At 43.6% G+C, this 17446-nt stretch overlaps 1 protein-coding gene across 1 annotated transcript in view; it reads left to right on the top strand.

Moving 5' to 3' along the window:
• The window catches only part of LOC129814409 (SH3-containing GRB2-like protein 3-interacting protein 1), a 38539-nt gene extending 26057 nt beyond the window's left edge, over nucleotides 1-12482 (top strand). Inside the window, exons 8-26 of the mRNA XM_055867514.1 lie at nucleotides 1015-1026; nucleotides 1379-1403; nucleotides 1633-1696; nucleotides 1912-2012; nucleotides 3007-3070; nucleotides 3287-3387; nucleotides 3633-3713; nucleotides 3974-4042; nucleotides 4254-5012; nucleotides 5265-5386; nucleotides 5727-5877; nucleotides 7451-7562; nucleotides 7758-7793; nucleotides 8057-8212; nucleotides 8338-8470; nucleotides 8579-8781; nucleotides 8935-8999; nucleotides 9184-9348; nucleotides 9604-12482. Of these exons, the coding sequence (XP_055723489.1) occupies nucleotides 1015-1026; nucleotides 1379-1403; nucleotides 1633-1696; nucleotides 1912-2012; nucleotides 3007-3070; nucleotides 3287-3387; nucleotides 3633-3713; nucleotides 3974-4042; nucleotides 4254-5012; nucleotides 5265-5386; nucleotides 5727-5877; nucleotides 7451-7562; nucleotides 7758-7793; nucleotides 8057-8212; nucleotides 8338-8470; nucleotides 8579-8781; nucleotides 8935-8999; nucleotides 9184-9348; nucleotides 9604-9626 (2442 nt within the window). The 3' untranslated portion in view covers nucleotides 9627-12482. The remainder of the gene's footprint in view (nucleotides 1-1014; nucleotides 1027-1378; nucleotides 1404-1632; nucleotides 1697-1911; nucleotides 2013-3006; nucleotides 3071-3286; nucleotides 3388-3632; nucleotides 3714-3973; nucleotides 4043-4253; nucleotides 5013-5264; nucleotides 5387-5726; nucleotides 5878-7450; nucleotides 7563-7757; nucleotides 7794-8056; nucleotides 8213-8337; nucleotides 8471-8578; nucleotides 8782-8934; nucleotides 9000-9183; nucleotides 9349-9603) is intronic.
• The last annotated feature ends 4964 nt before the right edge of the window (nucleotides 12483-17446 follow it).

The raw sequence follows: 17446 nt of genomic DNA, 5'->3' as shown, positions 1-17446 counted from the left end.
CTGTTTCACTGTAAAGAAAGAGCATGGCATGGATTCATTTGGCTGTGGATTCTCTTCTCACGTGGATTCTCTTTCCCATACAGAGGCAAAAAAAAATCCCAAGCAGGCAAAATGTTGCATGTGGTGTGACATCACTTTCTTTTGTTAGAAACTGATTTTCAGATTCAGAATACTTCATATCACCAGATTATAACCAAGCAACCTCTGCTTTCATGATGAAATCAAGAAAGACGTCATATATTGGTTCTCATCTGGTCAGGTGTAACCCGATTACAACTAGATGAAGATCTAAATGTATTTTTGTTAAAAATACATTTACAAAACGTTCTTTTACAACCTTAATGATGTCATTGACGTCATTGCAACCAGTTTTGCCCGCTGGGATTGGCTCTGGTATTTGAGTTGTTTAGTTATTCTAATTCTTCTCTTTGCATATTAGATATGTTTTATAATATTAACTATTTCCCAATGCATGCCTTTAGCACATTTTAAAGAGTATCCTCGGTTAGAATTTTGTTGAAGTTTTATTTTAGTTGAAAACTTTACTTGAACTTCCCTTGCAAGGCTTACCTGGTACATAATGCACAATTCTTCACATAACACCTGTTGATAGCCCATTGATTCTGTTTAACCAAAGCTAATTGGTAGGCTAACAAACGAGTTTGTCAATTAAATGACAGCAGGGTCTTGTTCATAGGCACCAAATGGAAGAAAACAGACTGAAGCAGGGAGGTCTAAATGGATGTGTCCAATATGAAACCCTTTTTAATTTACCGTTGCAAAATGTAAAAATATATATTTTCCGTTCTCTGCCTGAAAGTGCACGACCCAGGCCTATGATAATAACGTAACCTACCAGGTGCTATGTTGTATTGCTGCATTACCGTATGTAGAGTAGGCTTTATGGCACTGTGCTGAAGTAAAGGGGTGCTACATTCTTTTCCGTTCCATTTGACTGATTTGTCACTCACTCTCTGACCAGGTCTGTTCTCTCTTCCTTTTTGCTGGTCTCAGAGACGCAGCCCGGTAAGTCGCCACCTGGTGGCTCATTTTAAAAGTGTCTGCACCCAAAACACTTGCAGGGAAATGAATGAATTATTGAAGATTATCTTTTGGTGCTGTCCATTTTTTTATTTTCTACATACCCAAACGCGGCCTTTCAACACCTATTCTCCAGTCCAGCAATATGACATTTACTGATGGCCTCAAAAAATTTGTCAATACTTACAGTTAGTTCCTCACTCTATTCTTTCACATTAGCAGGGAGACTCATCCGGGGAAATCAATTATCAGTTGAACTGTTTACCTTCATGTTTCTCATGTGAGGTTAGGATTCCTTTTTACTGTTATACTGAAAATGACTTTATTTTCGTTGCAGGGCTCGATAAAGAGACACCTGTCTTGTAAGTACATTGTTTGTGGAAGTAGTAGCTATTTGTAATTTGTTTGACATCATGTCAGTGTCAACTACCTACACATACAGTATCATTTCATAGTTCTACACCATCAGTTAAACAATTTGCTTAGGGTTGGAATACATATTGTAGTTACAATAGTTTGAGTGGCTGTCACATCATTTGAAGACCTCCCGTATACATATAATGTTATGGTTTATAATATTGTTCTTTCCAGGTGAGGAGATTGCCAGACCCAGACGCTCCACCCCTACGCCAAGCCCCGCCCCCGAGACGCAAAGGTCAAAATTCAAACCCGTGCTAATGCTAACAATGCAAACAGGCTAGCATATTAATTAACATACTGTATTGTTAGAATTCTGCTAAATGTTATCTTTGGGGAAAATAAAGCTGTTCAATTAAATTTCAACGACACACTACAAGAAAATCGATGCCATCTTGAATATCAGAGTCGTAACATCATATTTATGGAAGTTGACTTTATCATCTCTTGCAGTGAGAGAGTATCCCAGAGTCGCAGAGCATCCCCAGCTTTCTTCGGGCTTCCCCCGGAGACGACCTATGAGACACACAGATATGATAGTAACAGAAATGATGGTAACTCTCACAAGAATAGTCTTTCTGACTGCATATGTGTGTTTGTGTTGCATGGGGTTTTTAGCTTAGTGTTAGTACAGTATGTTGGTTGATTGCCCCTAATCATAATAATGCTATCTGTAGCTGTATTATCACCCGTGCTTGACTGAAATAGGTGCCTGTGCTCATTTCGAGTGCCGGTACTCTTCATATTCAGCTGCAGGAACCACAATACTTTTGATCTATTCTATAAGAGATGCAGGAACTCAAGCAGTGAATACATACATATACATAAAATAATATATGATATATAATATTAGTGATATTGGGTTGTTCCCTTATTATTATTGATGTATTTGTTGTAATGGTTTAACCCCCCCCCCCCCCATATAGAGAATCATTACTGAACTGACTACTGTTTTAGCTGGACTGGGGTTCAATGTGTGAGTTTTGGTCGCCCATTTGCCTGCCATTGTACTGTAAGCCTACCTAAACCTCTACCAGATCATCATGCATGATAAGAAATACATGGAGTTAGCAGTGTGTGTGATCAGGGCTCTAAAATGCGACCAGTTCAGTCGCATATGCAAGGAAATGTTTTGCTGTACACCCATGAGTTTTATTTTGGGAGCAATGTGCGACTAGGATTGTTGTAATGCTGAGGCTCCGCGCTGTACCAGTGTTTTTTTGTTTTTTTTCTTCTCCATACTTTTCTCTGCCTACCCTACCATCCCTCCCCAATTGGAGTAAACTAACGGACAACAATACATCTACTGCTACTTACAGCTATTTTGCGCACATCTACGGTACCTGTAGTTAAGTAATTATACATATATTCTTAATTGCCTCTTTTTCAAGTGCTGGATTTTCACCCACAGCGGCCAATCCGCCATTCTTTCTGATCTTAACTCCCAAACCCTCCGATGTTCACGGATGCACCTATATCTCCCAGTATAATCCCATTTTGCTCTTTCCTTTTGCAATACATCCTTCCATATTGGGTTGTTCTTTCCAGGTGAAGAGATTGCCAGACCCATACGCTCCACCCTTACGCCAAGCCCCGCCCTCGAGACACAAAGGTCAGAGTTCAAACCCGTGCTAATGCTAACAATGCAAACAGGCTAGCACATTTACATACTGTATTGTTCGAATTTGCGATGGGTCTGATAAATGTTATCATTGGCAAAAAAATAAAGCTGTTGAGTTCAATTTAATAACACACTACATTAAAATGAAGGAAATCTTGAATATCAGAGTCATAAAATCGTATTTATGTATGTTATCATCTCTTGCAGTGAGAGAGTATCCCAGAATCGCAGAGCATCCCCAGCTTTCTTCGGGCTTCCCCCGGAGACGACCTATGAGACACACAGATATGATAGTAACAGAAATGATGGTAACTCTCACAAGAATAGTCTTTCTGACTGCATATGTGTGTTTGTGTTGCATGGGTTATTAGCTATGTGTTAGTACAGTATGTTGGTTGATTGCCCCTAATCATACTAATACTACTAGCTGTATTATCACCCAACAGTGCCTGGTCTGGCTGTGTGTGATACATTTGTGCATGATACTGTATGTTCCCACTGAAGTTCGATAAACTTTTGATCAAGTTTGATATCATGTCTTGCTTTATCATAGTGGTCTGCATAGAGGCCGACGCATGGTGTGACTCCAGACCATACCCTGACTCCCCTCTGACCAGATCCTTTCCCACAGGAGGTAAGCCCAAACGATCATTCATCAGTCATGTTTGTGATTTTAGATTACTACATTTCTAAGACATCTACGGGCCATTAAATCGGCTTGTGGTCCGCATCTGGCCCGCCAGTTAGGGGGCAAACGTTTAAGTCAATTGTGTTACTAAGTGTTATAGTAAGTCTATAGACTGACCTAGTGTCACACTCTCTAGTGCCGTAGTACTGTAGACTAACTATTGTACAAAATGCAAGTCCTTTGACCAAGTGTCACTCTCGTTGTAGCTCCTCCTCCACTGCCTCCCAAGAACATCCCAGCAGCTAGTCAAGGCTATTCTTTGACTGATTCCTACGGTAATATTATTCTGCCAATGATCATAATTCCCATATCGAAGCAGATTCATTCCAAAACTTAAATGTTTTTATTTGTATTTGTTTTGGAATGAATCAGCTCCCATATTCCCATGCCTCGTGCACAGTTGTCACCGTGAATCGTTCTTTGGACAGCATTGATAGAAGGGCCGCTTTAAGTCAACAAGATCTCTGAACAATTCTTTTTCCACAGCTGATTTACCCAATGGGAGAATAGTCCCAAGCCCCAACCCTATCTACCTGAATGTCCAATCCCCAGCCTCGTACAGAGGTTCCCCTGTGCCTGATCTGGAAAACGTGTTCGGCCCCATGGAATCTTCCCAGACTAGTGAGGACAGTGCCTCGCCCCGATGGATTAGCTACAACAGCGAGAGACCGCCCCCACCAGACGAACCGGCCCCGCCTCCGCCCTCTGCCTCTCCTCCTTCCGACTCGCCCCACTCCCTTCCCTCCACCCCAGACTCCCCCTGCCTCTCCCCGGGCCCCCCTCCGGATGAGCCTCCCCCCTCCCCGCCGCCCTTCTCCTCTCCCCCCGACTCTCCCATCTCCATTATCTCTATTCCTCCTCCAGATGAACCCGTTCCTCCCCTGCCTCCCGACTTCTCCCCCCCGGACTCTCCGCCATGCATCGGCATCGATCCTAGCCTGTTTTTGGATGATGAGATACTGGGGTACTCCCCTGCTCCCTCTGGCTCACTGGGGTACTCCCCTGCTCCCTCTGGCTCACTGGAGTACTCCCCTGCCCCCACCAGTCCCATCCCTCCCCCCCTGCCTGTGGAGCGCTACCCTCGGGCGGGTGTCCCTTCCCCTCTGGCGTTCCTGAGGGAAGAGCAGCCTGACTATATGGCCTCGCCTCTTGGGCTGACCCCGGGCTTCAGGGGCACGCCGCCCCTACTCCCCCCGCTCACCTACAGGTCCATGGTGTCCTCCCCCGGACCCTGCCCAGGCAGCGGTGAGTACCACTGTAGGAAAAACATAGATAGTGGGTAGATTACCACTGTAGGAAAACATAGGAATCCAATAATTGGAATGGGTATAGTGCGATCGTAGTGAAACTGTAATTTGTTGGATATCTATTACTTGGAATCAATTGCTATTGGATCTAGATGGTCATGTACTCTATATAGTGTAAGTCATAGCTGATCATAACACTTAATAGGGGCCATTTTTCCTCATGTCACATGCCTTTCTTTTCCCTGTACAGGCTCCTCCTCTCCAGCTCGTCCTTCCACGCCCCTGTCAGGAGGCAGTCCAATCCCTCCCCCTCTTCCTACAAGGCCCTCCTCTCGACCCAAACTGCCCCCTGGGAAACCAATAGGAGACCTGGTATGGCACCTACAGTATACTCTTACATGTGTTAGACTTCGGATCGATACCATTAGAATTTATTAGACTTCTGATCGATACCATTAGAATTTATTAGACTTCTGATCAATACCATTAGAATTTATTAGACTTCGGATCGATACCATTAGAATTTATTAGACTTCTGATCGATACCATTAGAATTTGTTAGACTCTCATTATTTGTTTTTTTTCTTCAACCGATGTCCACAAAGTTAGAGGTACTACTTAACCTAACTGCGGTTACTATGCTAACATTACAATGTGTTTCAAAAAGTTTGGTACAGGAGCGGGCTACTGATATTCTCACCCCCTCCCAAAGACTCGACCCTTCAGCCCCCCAGTCTCCGGCAGCCCTCCTCCCTTCGCCCCCCTGGCCCGGGCCGAGAGTTCCTCCTCAATCTCCTCCATCACCTCACTGAGCGCAGCCTCCACCCCCACCCTGGGGAGAGAACTCAACATATCCACCACAGGTACTACCATCCTCCATAAAAACCTACTTCACCTGTGTACGCTGAGAATACCAAACATTAGGAACACATTCCTAATATTGAATTACACCCCCCCTTTTGCCCTCAGAACAGCCTCAATTCATCGGGGCATGGACTCTACAAGGTGTCGAAAGCATTCCACAGGGATGCTGGCCCATGTTGACTCCAATGCTTCCCACAGTTGTGTCAAGTTGGCTGGATGTCCTTTGGGTGTTGGACCATTCTTGATACACACGGGAAACTGTTGAGAGTGAAAAATCCACCAGCGGTGCAGTTCTTGACACAAACCGGTGCGCCTGGCAACTACTACCATACCCCGTTCAAAGTCACTTACATTTTTTGTCTTGTCCATTCACCCTCTGAATGGCACACATACACAATCTATGTCTCAATTGTAGCAGGGCTTAAAAATCCTTCTTTGCACTGATTTAATAGGTGACGTCAATAAGGGATCATAGCTTTCACCTGTTCTTAATGTTTTGTATACTCAGTGTATGTCTCTGGTGTTAATACATTCAGTGTTCATCATAGTGAACTGTTCATTGTTTTGTCATTTTGTGAGTGGTGGTATGCTCAAATTTGAAGCATAAAATTTGACTTTTGTGGTACAGGTATTTTGACCATAATAGGACAGGCCTTTTGGCCATAACGGACAACCTGGTTAAATACTGTGGAGAATGGAAGCATGTACCCTGTACAGAATGATGCATACATGCACACCCCTTGTCATATTCACCCGCCTAAACACACAATGGTATACCATGCACAATCTGATGTTCTCTCACTTTCTATCTATCCATCACGCAAAAGCTCCCTCTGGCCTTGCCCTCAGTGTCTTGTGATGGGTCTACACCTCCAGTAACTCATCCACCTCTTCTTCTCTTCCTCTCCTCCTGCCTGCCTCTCCCCCATGTCCTCTAACCCTCCCCGCACACACAGAGGAAAAACAGCCAGCCATGGTATGGTTTGACCATGGCCGGTTTTATTTGTCTTTCGAAGGTGAGTCGTACCAGGGTCGTATTCATTAGGGTACACTGCAACAAAAAAAAGAGAAGTGCAACGGAAAAGGAAAAATAGCATGTCTTATTGGACAAGTCTCTTTCAGTCCGTTTGGTTCCTAATAAATATGACCCAGTACCAGTGTATGAAGGCTACTGTATTGTACTGCACTACTCTGGTTGTCGATGTTATTCCAGTCTCTTTAAGCATCCTCTTCATTCGTCATTTTATCCCTTTCTATCTGTCCAATCGTCTTTCTTGCCATTTCTATGCTCTTTCACCGTGCTCTTCCCATCTCCCCTTCCTTACGCATGTCTGCTCATTTGACCATGTCAGTAGGCTGTTACAGACACAGGAAGTGCTAAAAGTACTGAGCTAGTGTCTTTCTATAGTAATCAACTGTGTGTGTGTGTGTGTGTGTGTGTGTGTGTGTGTGTGTGTGTGTGTGTGTGTGTGTGTGTGTGTGTGTGTGTGTGTGTGTGTGTGTGTGTGTGTGTGTGTGTGTGTGTGTGTGTGTGTGTGTGTGTGTGTGTGTGTGTGTGTGTGTGTGTGTCAGGATGCTCCAGAGGACCCAGCCCACTCACCATGGGAGCCCAGGACACTCTACCTGTGGCGGCTGCCTTCACCGAGACCATCAACGCCTACTTCAAAGGAGCCGACCCCAGCAAGTAAGACTAGCATTCCTCTCAATGCTAGGCTAATGGTAACACAAGTAGCAATAGAAATAGGCTTACATTCTCATTTCAATGCTAGGCTAATGCTTACACAAGTAGCAACATTGATACTATTATCGCTAACAACATTGATGTGAATCAAAGTCAATACTGATGTGAATGCAAATTCATGACAACATGATGTTTCAGCCGGCAAAGCGACCCTCATCAGAATAAATGCAACAAGTAAGATGGCTATGATATTGTTGTTGATATATATTATCACATTGCAGCTATGCCTATTTATTGTCCCCTTTTGCTGTGCCCACAGGGAAATTCATTTTTTTGCCTAGATTGTTCTGAGAATGTGGATATTTTGTAGTGAAATGTAGTTTGCTTGTTTGTGGCATCCCTAGGGATTCTGGGTACTGCAGTTTTTGTCTTTTTCTTTTCTTTTTTGTCTTGACCCATTTCTGAGCACTGAGGTGGCTCTATTCTCCGTTTTTCAGGTGTGTGGTAAAGATCACTGGGGAGATGGTGCTGTCTTTCCCTGCGGGCATCACCAGGCACTTTGCTAGCCACCCGTCTGCCCCTGTGCTCACCTTCAGCATCAGCAACTACAGCCGGCTTGAGCAGGTCCTCCCCAATCCACAGCTACTGTGCTGGTAAGGCTTACTATACCATACACTGACTCACTAATTTGTTTTGGGGCAAGAATTATAAAAATGTAAAAAATGTAGCATGGATTGTGGCCAAATAAAAAATGCTCACGTCATGTATTTCTTTCCAGTGACACCACCATGTCCAATGTGGACACCAAGGAATTCTGGGTAAATATGCCAAACCTGATGAGCCACCTGAGGAGAGTGGCTGACCAGAAGCCTCAAGCAACCTACTACAATGTGGACATGATCAAATATCAGGTGAGACCATCTGCATAGTACATATTATTACATATACTGTATATAGTCACAATTGCATATAATTGTTAAACAAATGCAAAATACTGTGTGTGTGAGTTTCTGTCTCAGGTGGCAGCCGATGGGATCCAGTCGACTCCCCTGAACCTGGCATTGAGTTGGCGTGGCGACGCCACCAGCACGGATCTCAGGATAGACTACAAATACAACATGGAGGCCATGGCCGCCCCCTCGCCCCTCCACAACATCCACTTCCTGGTCCCTGTGGACGGGGGCGTGCACAAGCTCCAAGCCATGATCCCCACTGCTACCTGGTAAGGATGCTGAATTGCTGACCTGAAATTCTTTTAAAAGGTATTTAATCTTAGAATTGTTATTTAATTGTTTTTTTTTTTTTAATTCAGGTTAATGACCTTGAAATAATAATGGTAAGTAGGCAACTATAACTATTTTGTTTTCTCTCTAAGGAAACCAGAGCAGCAGAAAATTCTATGGAAGATACCAAGCCTTTCCCAGAGGTCTGAAAATGGAGGTAGGTGATCTTCCTTTCTCTCTTCCTCATCCTCTTCCTCCTCTTTCACTTTTCCTGTCTTCCTCCTCCTTCTCCTATCCTGTCTTCCTCCTCTTCCTTATCGTCTTTGTTTTCATCTGCCTCAACTTTATCGTCATAATCTGAATTATACTCTTCGTCGTCGTCATCATCCTCTTTCCTATAGGAGTGGGGGCTCTACTGGGTAGGTTCCAGTTGACAGAGGGTCCCAGTAAGCCATCCCAGTTGGCGGTGCATTTCACCAGCGAGGGCAGCACTCTGTCAGGCTGTGACATCCAGCTGGTGGGGACCGGCTACAGGCTCTCGCTGGTCAAAAAGAGATTTGCAGCAGGTCAGTGTCTGTGTGTGAGGGAAGCATGAAAATACTGTCCTGATCCCAGATCTGTTTGTGCTGTCTTGTCATCTCCCATGGTCATTGTCACACATTTTGGGATGCCAATCTTGGGCCCTTATTTGAAACTGAATTGAAATGATACCGTCCCTAATCCTGAATGTGACATTGTTGCCTGACCATGCAAACAAGGCAAGACAACACTTTGGCAATAGTTGAAATTCCCTTGATTGAAACCTCTGTGTTTCTTTACAGGGAAATATCTGGCGGACAACTAGTCACCACTGTTGTAAAATGACACCCTTTCACCCATACAATGGCTTTTGATTGTGAGGATGATGAGAGTCTACGACGGATTCTTCATTCAGGCTACAAGCTACCAACTGGAAAAACAACTGAAACTTTACACTTGAGCCGGGAACGGTGGATGATGGGATAGAAGCAACAACAGGATATGATGTAATTCACAAAGTTCACCAGGGTATCACTTTGTTTTGACACGCTCAACACAGTAGTCTCTCACTGTTGGGGTTAATGCCAGTAGTACAGCCTTTTCCCGTTCTGTGCACCTCGAGGGTTGTCGAGGCAAAGATAATGAATGCAACACGTACGTTTATCAAAGTCATTTATCATTGGCACCACATACAGTAATCCCGTTTTTTTTTTGTGAGAAGAAATGTGGGAATGGGTGATGATGGAAGATTCACTGGACAGATTTATGTGAAAAGATATAGATACTGTTAGCATTCATTGATAATTAAATAGATTATGAAAATAACTCCATTCGCTATGATGACATTTAGATTGTATTATTTTATGCTTTTTTTTTTCATTTCTCGGGTTGGTAAAACTAATATGGCACCAGCAGGTTGAGGCCCACAACTTGGAGTCAACGTGGAGACAACAACATGTATGATGTATGTGGTGGTTGTGTGTTTGCTGGGAGGTCAAGTGGTTAATGTAATGGTTCACATTGTTTACCTGATTGTGGATGGCAAAAACAAAGCAGGCTGCCTTACAGGCTGGATAGTAGAGTTGCCTTGGACCAGATAAACGACTGATCTGTTTGTCCCTTAGAGTTGTGTCCATCTCCAGGAGGCTTAACCAAGCAAAACTGGTTGAAACGACATCATTACAATGAGAAACTGTTTGAAATTCGTTCTTTATGGCGTCAATTCAACCAGTTTGAACCAGTTTGAACCAGTTTGGCCCACTGGGAAATATAACCGGAGGACATCAACGAAGATGAAAAAGTGCTACAATAATTGTTGATCTAAAATAGAATACTAATGTACGTATATGTAATGGAAGCCCCTAATGTTATGTTTCTTTTGTTGTTTTTCCACCGTGTGGAGTAAATAGGTGTTTTATCATTTTCTAATAGCAATATATTCAAAATCAATTTGTAAAAAAGAGTAAATATGAAAGATGTTTCCCTTTGGACATATGGGTGTTTCTGTGTATTGTCAAATAAGAGTTATGCTATACGGTGATGTTAGCCTTCACAATACATAACCATTTTTAAAAGTGATCATTTCAAGTTTCATTTCTAACATGGATTTCCTGTAATATACTGTGACTGTCCATGGTTAAAAAAAAAAAAAGGTACAGCATGAAATCTGCGTTACTCAAGAAGTTGTTTTTGGTACATTTTACTCTAACGCAATACTATTTATTTCAAGACATTTAGGATGCACAGCAGCACACAATATGGAGTCGAAGAAAAAATATCCATCAAGAGTCACCTCCTTATCCAATGCTATTCCAACCTAGCCTGGTTAAACCAAACAGTGGTGAACGTAGCATTCAGTCTAGTTTCACCAGGCTAATTCAGACCTACACCTTTATATAAAGTAAGTGTACTATGTGATTGCCTTCACTGTAACCTTTAGTCACTTCATCGTGTTTGACCGTTCACCTAAAGCGTTGACCTTTGGCATAAACTCCAACAACATTACCACACTTCCATGATATATTGCAGTTAATCCTCTTATGCTTTTTCTTGCTTACGGAAATGGGATGTTCCAGGTGAACAACAGGGAGAACAGTCATTGATCATATCAATCAAAATCATTTTGGTTTATTACAAGAATTCAGGGAGAACATCTCCAGAGCAGAAGTCAAGAGACATTTCTAATTCCCCCTTCTCTAAGCAGACCCTTAAATTCTAATCTGGTAGCGCCAGTGTTCTCTAAACAACAGCCAGAGGCTTCTACAAAGTCACGACAAAAGACAGTGACTTTGCCAGCTGCTACACAGTCACACAATGTTCATCATGTCATCAATATAATAGCTGTGTGTCCTCGGCTCAGTGTACCTCCGGTCTGACGTCAATCATTGTCAACCATATGAGTTTCATACATAACATAGAGCATCCAGTCTAGTGACCATCAACCTGTGATACAAATGAGTGTCACAAATAGAATACTTGAAATCATGTGTATTACATAAAAAGGCAACATATAAATATGCTAAGAATTGTGTTAATTACTCTTAACTGAATATTAACTTTATTACACCAACAACAAATGATTTTGCATAACTATAATTGTTATGCTCCTGCCCATCTCAAGGAGAAAATGTTTTGTGTATTATTTTATGCATTTTCACATCATTATAATGTTAATAGCCTTACATTACCTCAGATGTTATTACTCATTTCCAAATCAACATATTCAAAAGGAGTCACAAACAATGACAAACATCGCTTTTTGTCCTTGATATTATCACTAACTATGGTACTATGACTCTTTTGTCCTGGTTGCAAACTTTTATTTCTTTGTTTGCGCCTTACTGGTCCTTAAAAAAGAACGCACAAATATCAAACTTCTCTCCAGATATGTAGAAGCAGCAATTTATAAAGGTTTCAATAATGCTTACATGTTTTATTATTTGCCTTATTTTGGATTAGCATATTTCCAGCCAGTAAGAGACTTTCTGTATGTTTTTGTTCTATGAAATATGTTTTTTTTGTCTGTATTTATTCACTGCATAGGACACATTTCATGTAAACATTTCATGTAAATTTCCCATCCAAAGATTTTAAGAGTGAAAATATAAAAAAATTAATATAATGTGATAACTTTACCTGGTTTACTTGGTAATAAAGAATGGGAGAATATTGGAAATTAAAATTGTCTTTATTTTTTTATATTTACCAATATTACAGGTGAAGATGAATATACACTACTCTTTTGGATAGGTTATTGAATGTGCATTGCTGTTGCAATGTTGTTGTTGGCAGATGCATTGGAGTGAAAGAAGTTTTCCCCACACACCAAACTGTGCAGGATATAAAACCCTTCCTCCAAAACTGAGGTTGACAGGAAAACAGAATGCTCTGGATGGCTACAATATTTCCTTTGACTCGTGAAATTCTGATTTAGGTAAGAGTGTTGTTATTTTGAGCTGAACAAAAATGGTACAATTTGCAATGTATTTGCAACTTTGGGGACTTGTCTGTCGCGCACTCTACACTGTGTGTTGGTCTTTGGAATTGACAAGTTGCAACCATAGACTTAGATAGGCATTGCATCATTGTATCTGTCAATTTCCTGTCAGACCCTGATCTGTTTCACCTGTCTGTGCTTGCCTCCACCCCCCTCCAGGTGTCTCCAATCTTCCCCATTATCCCCAGTGTATTTAAAGCTGTGTTCTCTGTTTGTCTGTTGCCAGTTTGGTTTGTTTTGTTTTGTGAAACCTTACCAGCGGTTTTCCCTTGCTCCTGGCTGTTCTAGTTTCTGTTTTCTAGTTTTTCCTGGTTTTGACCATTCTGCCTACCCTGACCCTGAGACTGCCTGCTGTTCCGAAACCTTTTGCACCCTATCTGGATTACTGACCTCTGCCTGCCCTTGACCTGTCGTTTTGCCTGCCCCTGTACTAGTAATACACTTTTGTTACTTGGACACTGTCTGCATCCTGGGTCTTACCTGAAATGTGATAGTACGAACTGGCCATGACTGACCCAGCAGACTTGGACCAGCTCCGCAACGCCATCTCCTCTCAAGGAGCCACCATAGGAAGGCACAAGGAGTTGCTTCGTGGTCTAATGGAAGGGTTCCAGTCCTTGGCCAAACAGCATAACCAAGTGCTGAACACATTGCTGGAGCAATTCCGCGGGTTGTCTATTAGGCAGCCTAACACGACGGTAACCTCCCAGCCCCTCAGTAACCCGGCTGTTAGCAGCGCCACCTTCCCGGTCACCCCGGTTTCCCGGTCACCCCGGTTTCCCGGGAACCCCGCTTCCCTCCCCCGGAAAACTCTGATGGAGTGGAAGTTACTCCAGCTTCGGCAAGACTCCCGCAGTGTGGCAAACTATGCGGGGAATTTCCGCACGTTGGCAGCTGAGAGTGTCTGGAACCCAGAACCGCTGTTCGACATGTTCCTGCACAGAGTATCGTAGGAAGTAAAGGACGAGCTTGCAGCCCGGGAACTACCGACGGATCTTGACTTGCTCATTGCCTTGACCATTCGGATCAATGAGCAACTACAGGAACGTAGGAAGGAGAGGAGATTAGTTTCACTCACCCGTCCAAGAATTCCACCTCGCCTCCGAGGCACCCCGGAAGTCCCAGAAGGTTCCGTTGCCGAGAGACCCCGAGGCTACCCGAGTTTCCCCGAGAGTCTCCAAAGACTGCCGATTCTCCTCTTCCCGAGCCGATGCAACAAGGCAAAGCTAGGCTGTCTCCAGCTGAACGGCTACACAGGCTTCACACTAAGAGTTGCCTGTATTGCGGGACTACTGGTCATTTCGTCTCCGCCTGTCCACTAAAAGAGCAGACTCACCGATATGAGCGAGTACTCTGGTGGGCAATATGGATAACTTCTCCTCTCCCCTTACTCGCACCCCATTTCATGCCATTTTGCTCTGGGGGAACCAGTTGAAATCTTTCTGGGTACGCATCAACTCTGGCGCCAATGACACCTTTATGGACGCTACCCTGGCTTCCAAGCTGGACAGCCCCACTCAGCCCCTCTCCATTCCCATGGACGTTAGAGCACTGGACGGGTGCTGTATAGGCCGGGTCACCCACAATACCATCCCCATCAACCTACATGTGTCAGGGAACCACAGCGAGACAATCCAATTCCTGCTCATTAAGTCTCCTCAGGTCCCCGTGGTATTGGGATTCTCCTGGCTTCAGCGACACAATCCCCTTATGGACTGGTCTGTTGCTGACATCATGGGCTGGAGCCTGTTCTGCCACACCCATTGCCTGAAGTCAGCGCAGCCTGCCCCGGGATGTCTTCTTGGGGGCTCAGAAGTTGCCCCAGGCCTCTTCGCCATTCCCGCGGAGTACCAGGACCACCGGGAAGTGTTCAATAAGGTCCGAACCACATCGCATCCGCCGCACCGACCATATGACTGCAGGATTGACCTTCTCCAAGGCATCACTCCACCCCGGGGACGACTGTACTCTCTGTCGGGTCCGGAGACCAAGGCTATGGAAACCTACAGTGCCTTGCAAAAGTATTCATCCCCCTTGGCGCTTTTCCTATTTTGTTGCATTAATTAGATTTTTATTTGTATATCATGTAATGGACATACACGACATAGTCCAAATTGGTGAAGTGAAATATATAAAAATGACTTGTTTAAAAAAAATCTAAACAATTGAAAACAGGAAAGTGATGCGTGCATATGTATTCACCCCCTTTGATGTGAAGCCCCTAAATAAGATCTGGTGCAACCAATTACCTTCAGAAGTCACATAATTAGTTAAATAAAGTCCACCTGTGTGCAATCTAAGTGTCACATGATCTGTCACATGATCTCAGTACATATACACCTGTTCTGAAAGGCCCCAGAGTCTGCAACACCACTAAGCAAGGGGCACCACCAAGCAAGCGGCACCATGAAGACCAAGGTGCTCTCCAAACAGAAGGAGGGCCTTAATCATAGAGGCAACAAAGAGACCAAAGATAACCCTGAAGGAGCTGCAAAGCTCCACAGCTGAGATCTCTCTCTCCATAGGACCACTTTAAGTCGTACACTCCACCAATCTGGGCTTTATGGAAGAGTGGCTAGAAAAAAGCTATTGCTTAAAGAAAAAAATAAGCAAACACGTTTGGTGTTCGCCAAAAGGCATGTGGGAGACTATCCAAATATATGGAAGAAGGTACTCTGGTCAGATGAGACAAAAATTGAGCTTTTTGGCCATCAAGGAAAATGCTATGTCTGGCGCAAACCCAACACCTCTCATCACCCCGAGAACACCACCCCCACAGTGAAGCATGGTGGTGGCAGCATCATGCTTTGGGCATGTTTTTCATCGGCAGGGACTGGGAAACTGGTCAGAATTAAAGGAATGATGGATGGCGCTAAATACAGGGAAATTCTTTAGGGAAACCTGTTTCAGTCTTCCAGAGATTTGAGACTGGGACGGACATTCACCTTCCAGCAGGACAATGACCCTAAGCATACCGCTAAAGCAACACTCAAAATGGTTTAAGGGGAAACATTTAAATGTCTTGGAATGGCCTACTCAAAGCCCAGACCTCAAAACAATTGAGAATCTGTGGTATGACTTAAAGATTTGTCACGACTTCCGCCGAAGTCGGTCCCTCTCCTTGTTCGGGCGGTGTTCGGCGGTCGTCGTCACCAACCTTCTAGCCATCACGGATCCATTTTTCATTTTCCATTGGTTTTGTCTTGTCTTCCTTCACACCTGGTTCCAATCCCATCAATTACATGTGTATTTAACCCTCTGTTTCCCTTCATGTCCTTGTCAGAGATTGTATGTTTTGTGCAAGTCATGTGTCGGTGTGCAACGGGTTTTGTACACACTTTTATTCTTTTTGTAATATTTGGGTTTTTGGAGTTTTATGAGCACTTATTAAACGACTCCGTTTATACCAAGTTCGTTCTCCTGCGCCTGACTTCCCTGCCACCAACACGCATCCATTACAAGATTGCTCTACACCAGCGGAACCCATCCAACTTGAAGGAGCTGGAGCAGTTTTGCCTTGAAGAATGGGCAAAAATCTCAGTGGCTAGATGTGACAAGCTAATAGAGACATACCCCAAGAGACTTGCAGCTGTAATTGCTGCAAAAGGTGGCTCTACAAAGTATTGACTTGAGGGGTGAATAGTAATGCACGCTCAAGTTTTCTGTTTTTTTTGGGTCTTATTTCTTGTTTGTTTCACAATAAAAAATATTTTGCATCTTCAAAGTGTTGTGTGATACAAACTCCCAAAAAGTGTCAAATGATACACCCCCCCCCCCAAAATCTATTTTAATTCCAGGTTGTAAGGCAACAAAATTGGAAAAATGCCAACGTGGGTGAATACTTTCGCAAGCCACTGTACCTTCCCAGTTAGATCAGTCAACTAAAGAATAGCCAGTTTCTGCTTTGCTTGCTTTTTCAACTTGGAGAAAAAGCACAACACACACAGACAGCAGCTGCTTCTGTTAATCTCGCCTGTGCTGGTCCTATACCCTTGCCTTTCAGAAGCTTTGCCTTCACACAGCCAGCCTGTCCACACGCTCTGTGGTGTCCATGCAGTCCTAAATCCAGCCGACTAAATCCGGAAAACAGCCTACCAAACCGCTCTGAGCCGTCTGCATGGTCCTAAAGCACACCGGTGCCGCGTTTCGTATCACAGTGCAATAATAAAACTGGGGGGGAGGGGGCAGAAATGCAATTTTAGGATGTGAAAGTTGCGCCTCTGTCACCATCTATTGTTATTGCAAAAGTTTTGGCATCTTACGCCATAGAAATTGTTAGAAATAATTAAATGAAGCTCCGGTAATATGGATAACTATTGAAAGATCGCTGATATGCGTTTTCTACACGGTGCAACCTGCGGTACAGCAAAGCCAAGTCAGCCACTGCTCATGGTAGGCTACAATGACTTTGCTCATGATCATGCACGCTGCAAATTACATGTAAGGATACGTTCCTTGAATTTTCTTTTGTGGGTGCCTTTTCATTATGTGGATAGACACTTGTGGTTTCTAGTTAACATTTCACCAATCAAAACAGTGAGCGTGTAGTGAAGCAAGACATAATGATAAAAACCATTCACCTTTGGGCAACCGGGTAGTGAGTTTGCAAAATGCTATCATATCAGACAATTATACCATTTATAAACTGG

The sequence above is a fragment of the Salvelinus fontinalis genome, chromosome 17, assembly GCF_029448725.1.
Source record: "Salvelinus fontinalis isolate EN_2023a chromosome 17, ASM2944872v1, whole genome shotgun sequence".
NCBI classification, from domain to species: domain Eukaryota; kingdom Metazoa; phylum Chordata; class Actinopteri; order Salmoniformes; family Salmonidae; genus Salvelinus; species Salvelinus fontinalis.
Note: the sequence above shows the minus strand (reverse complement) of the source record. Positions and strands in the feature narration are given on the sequence as shown.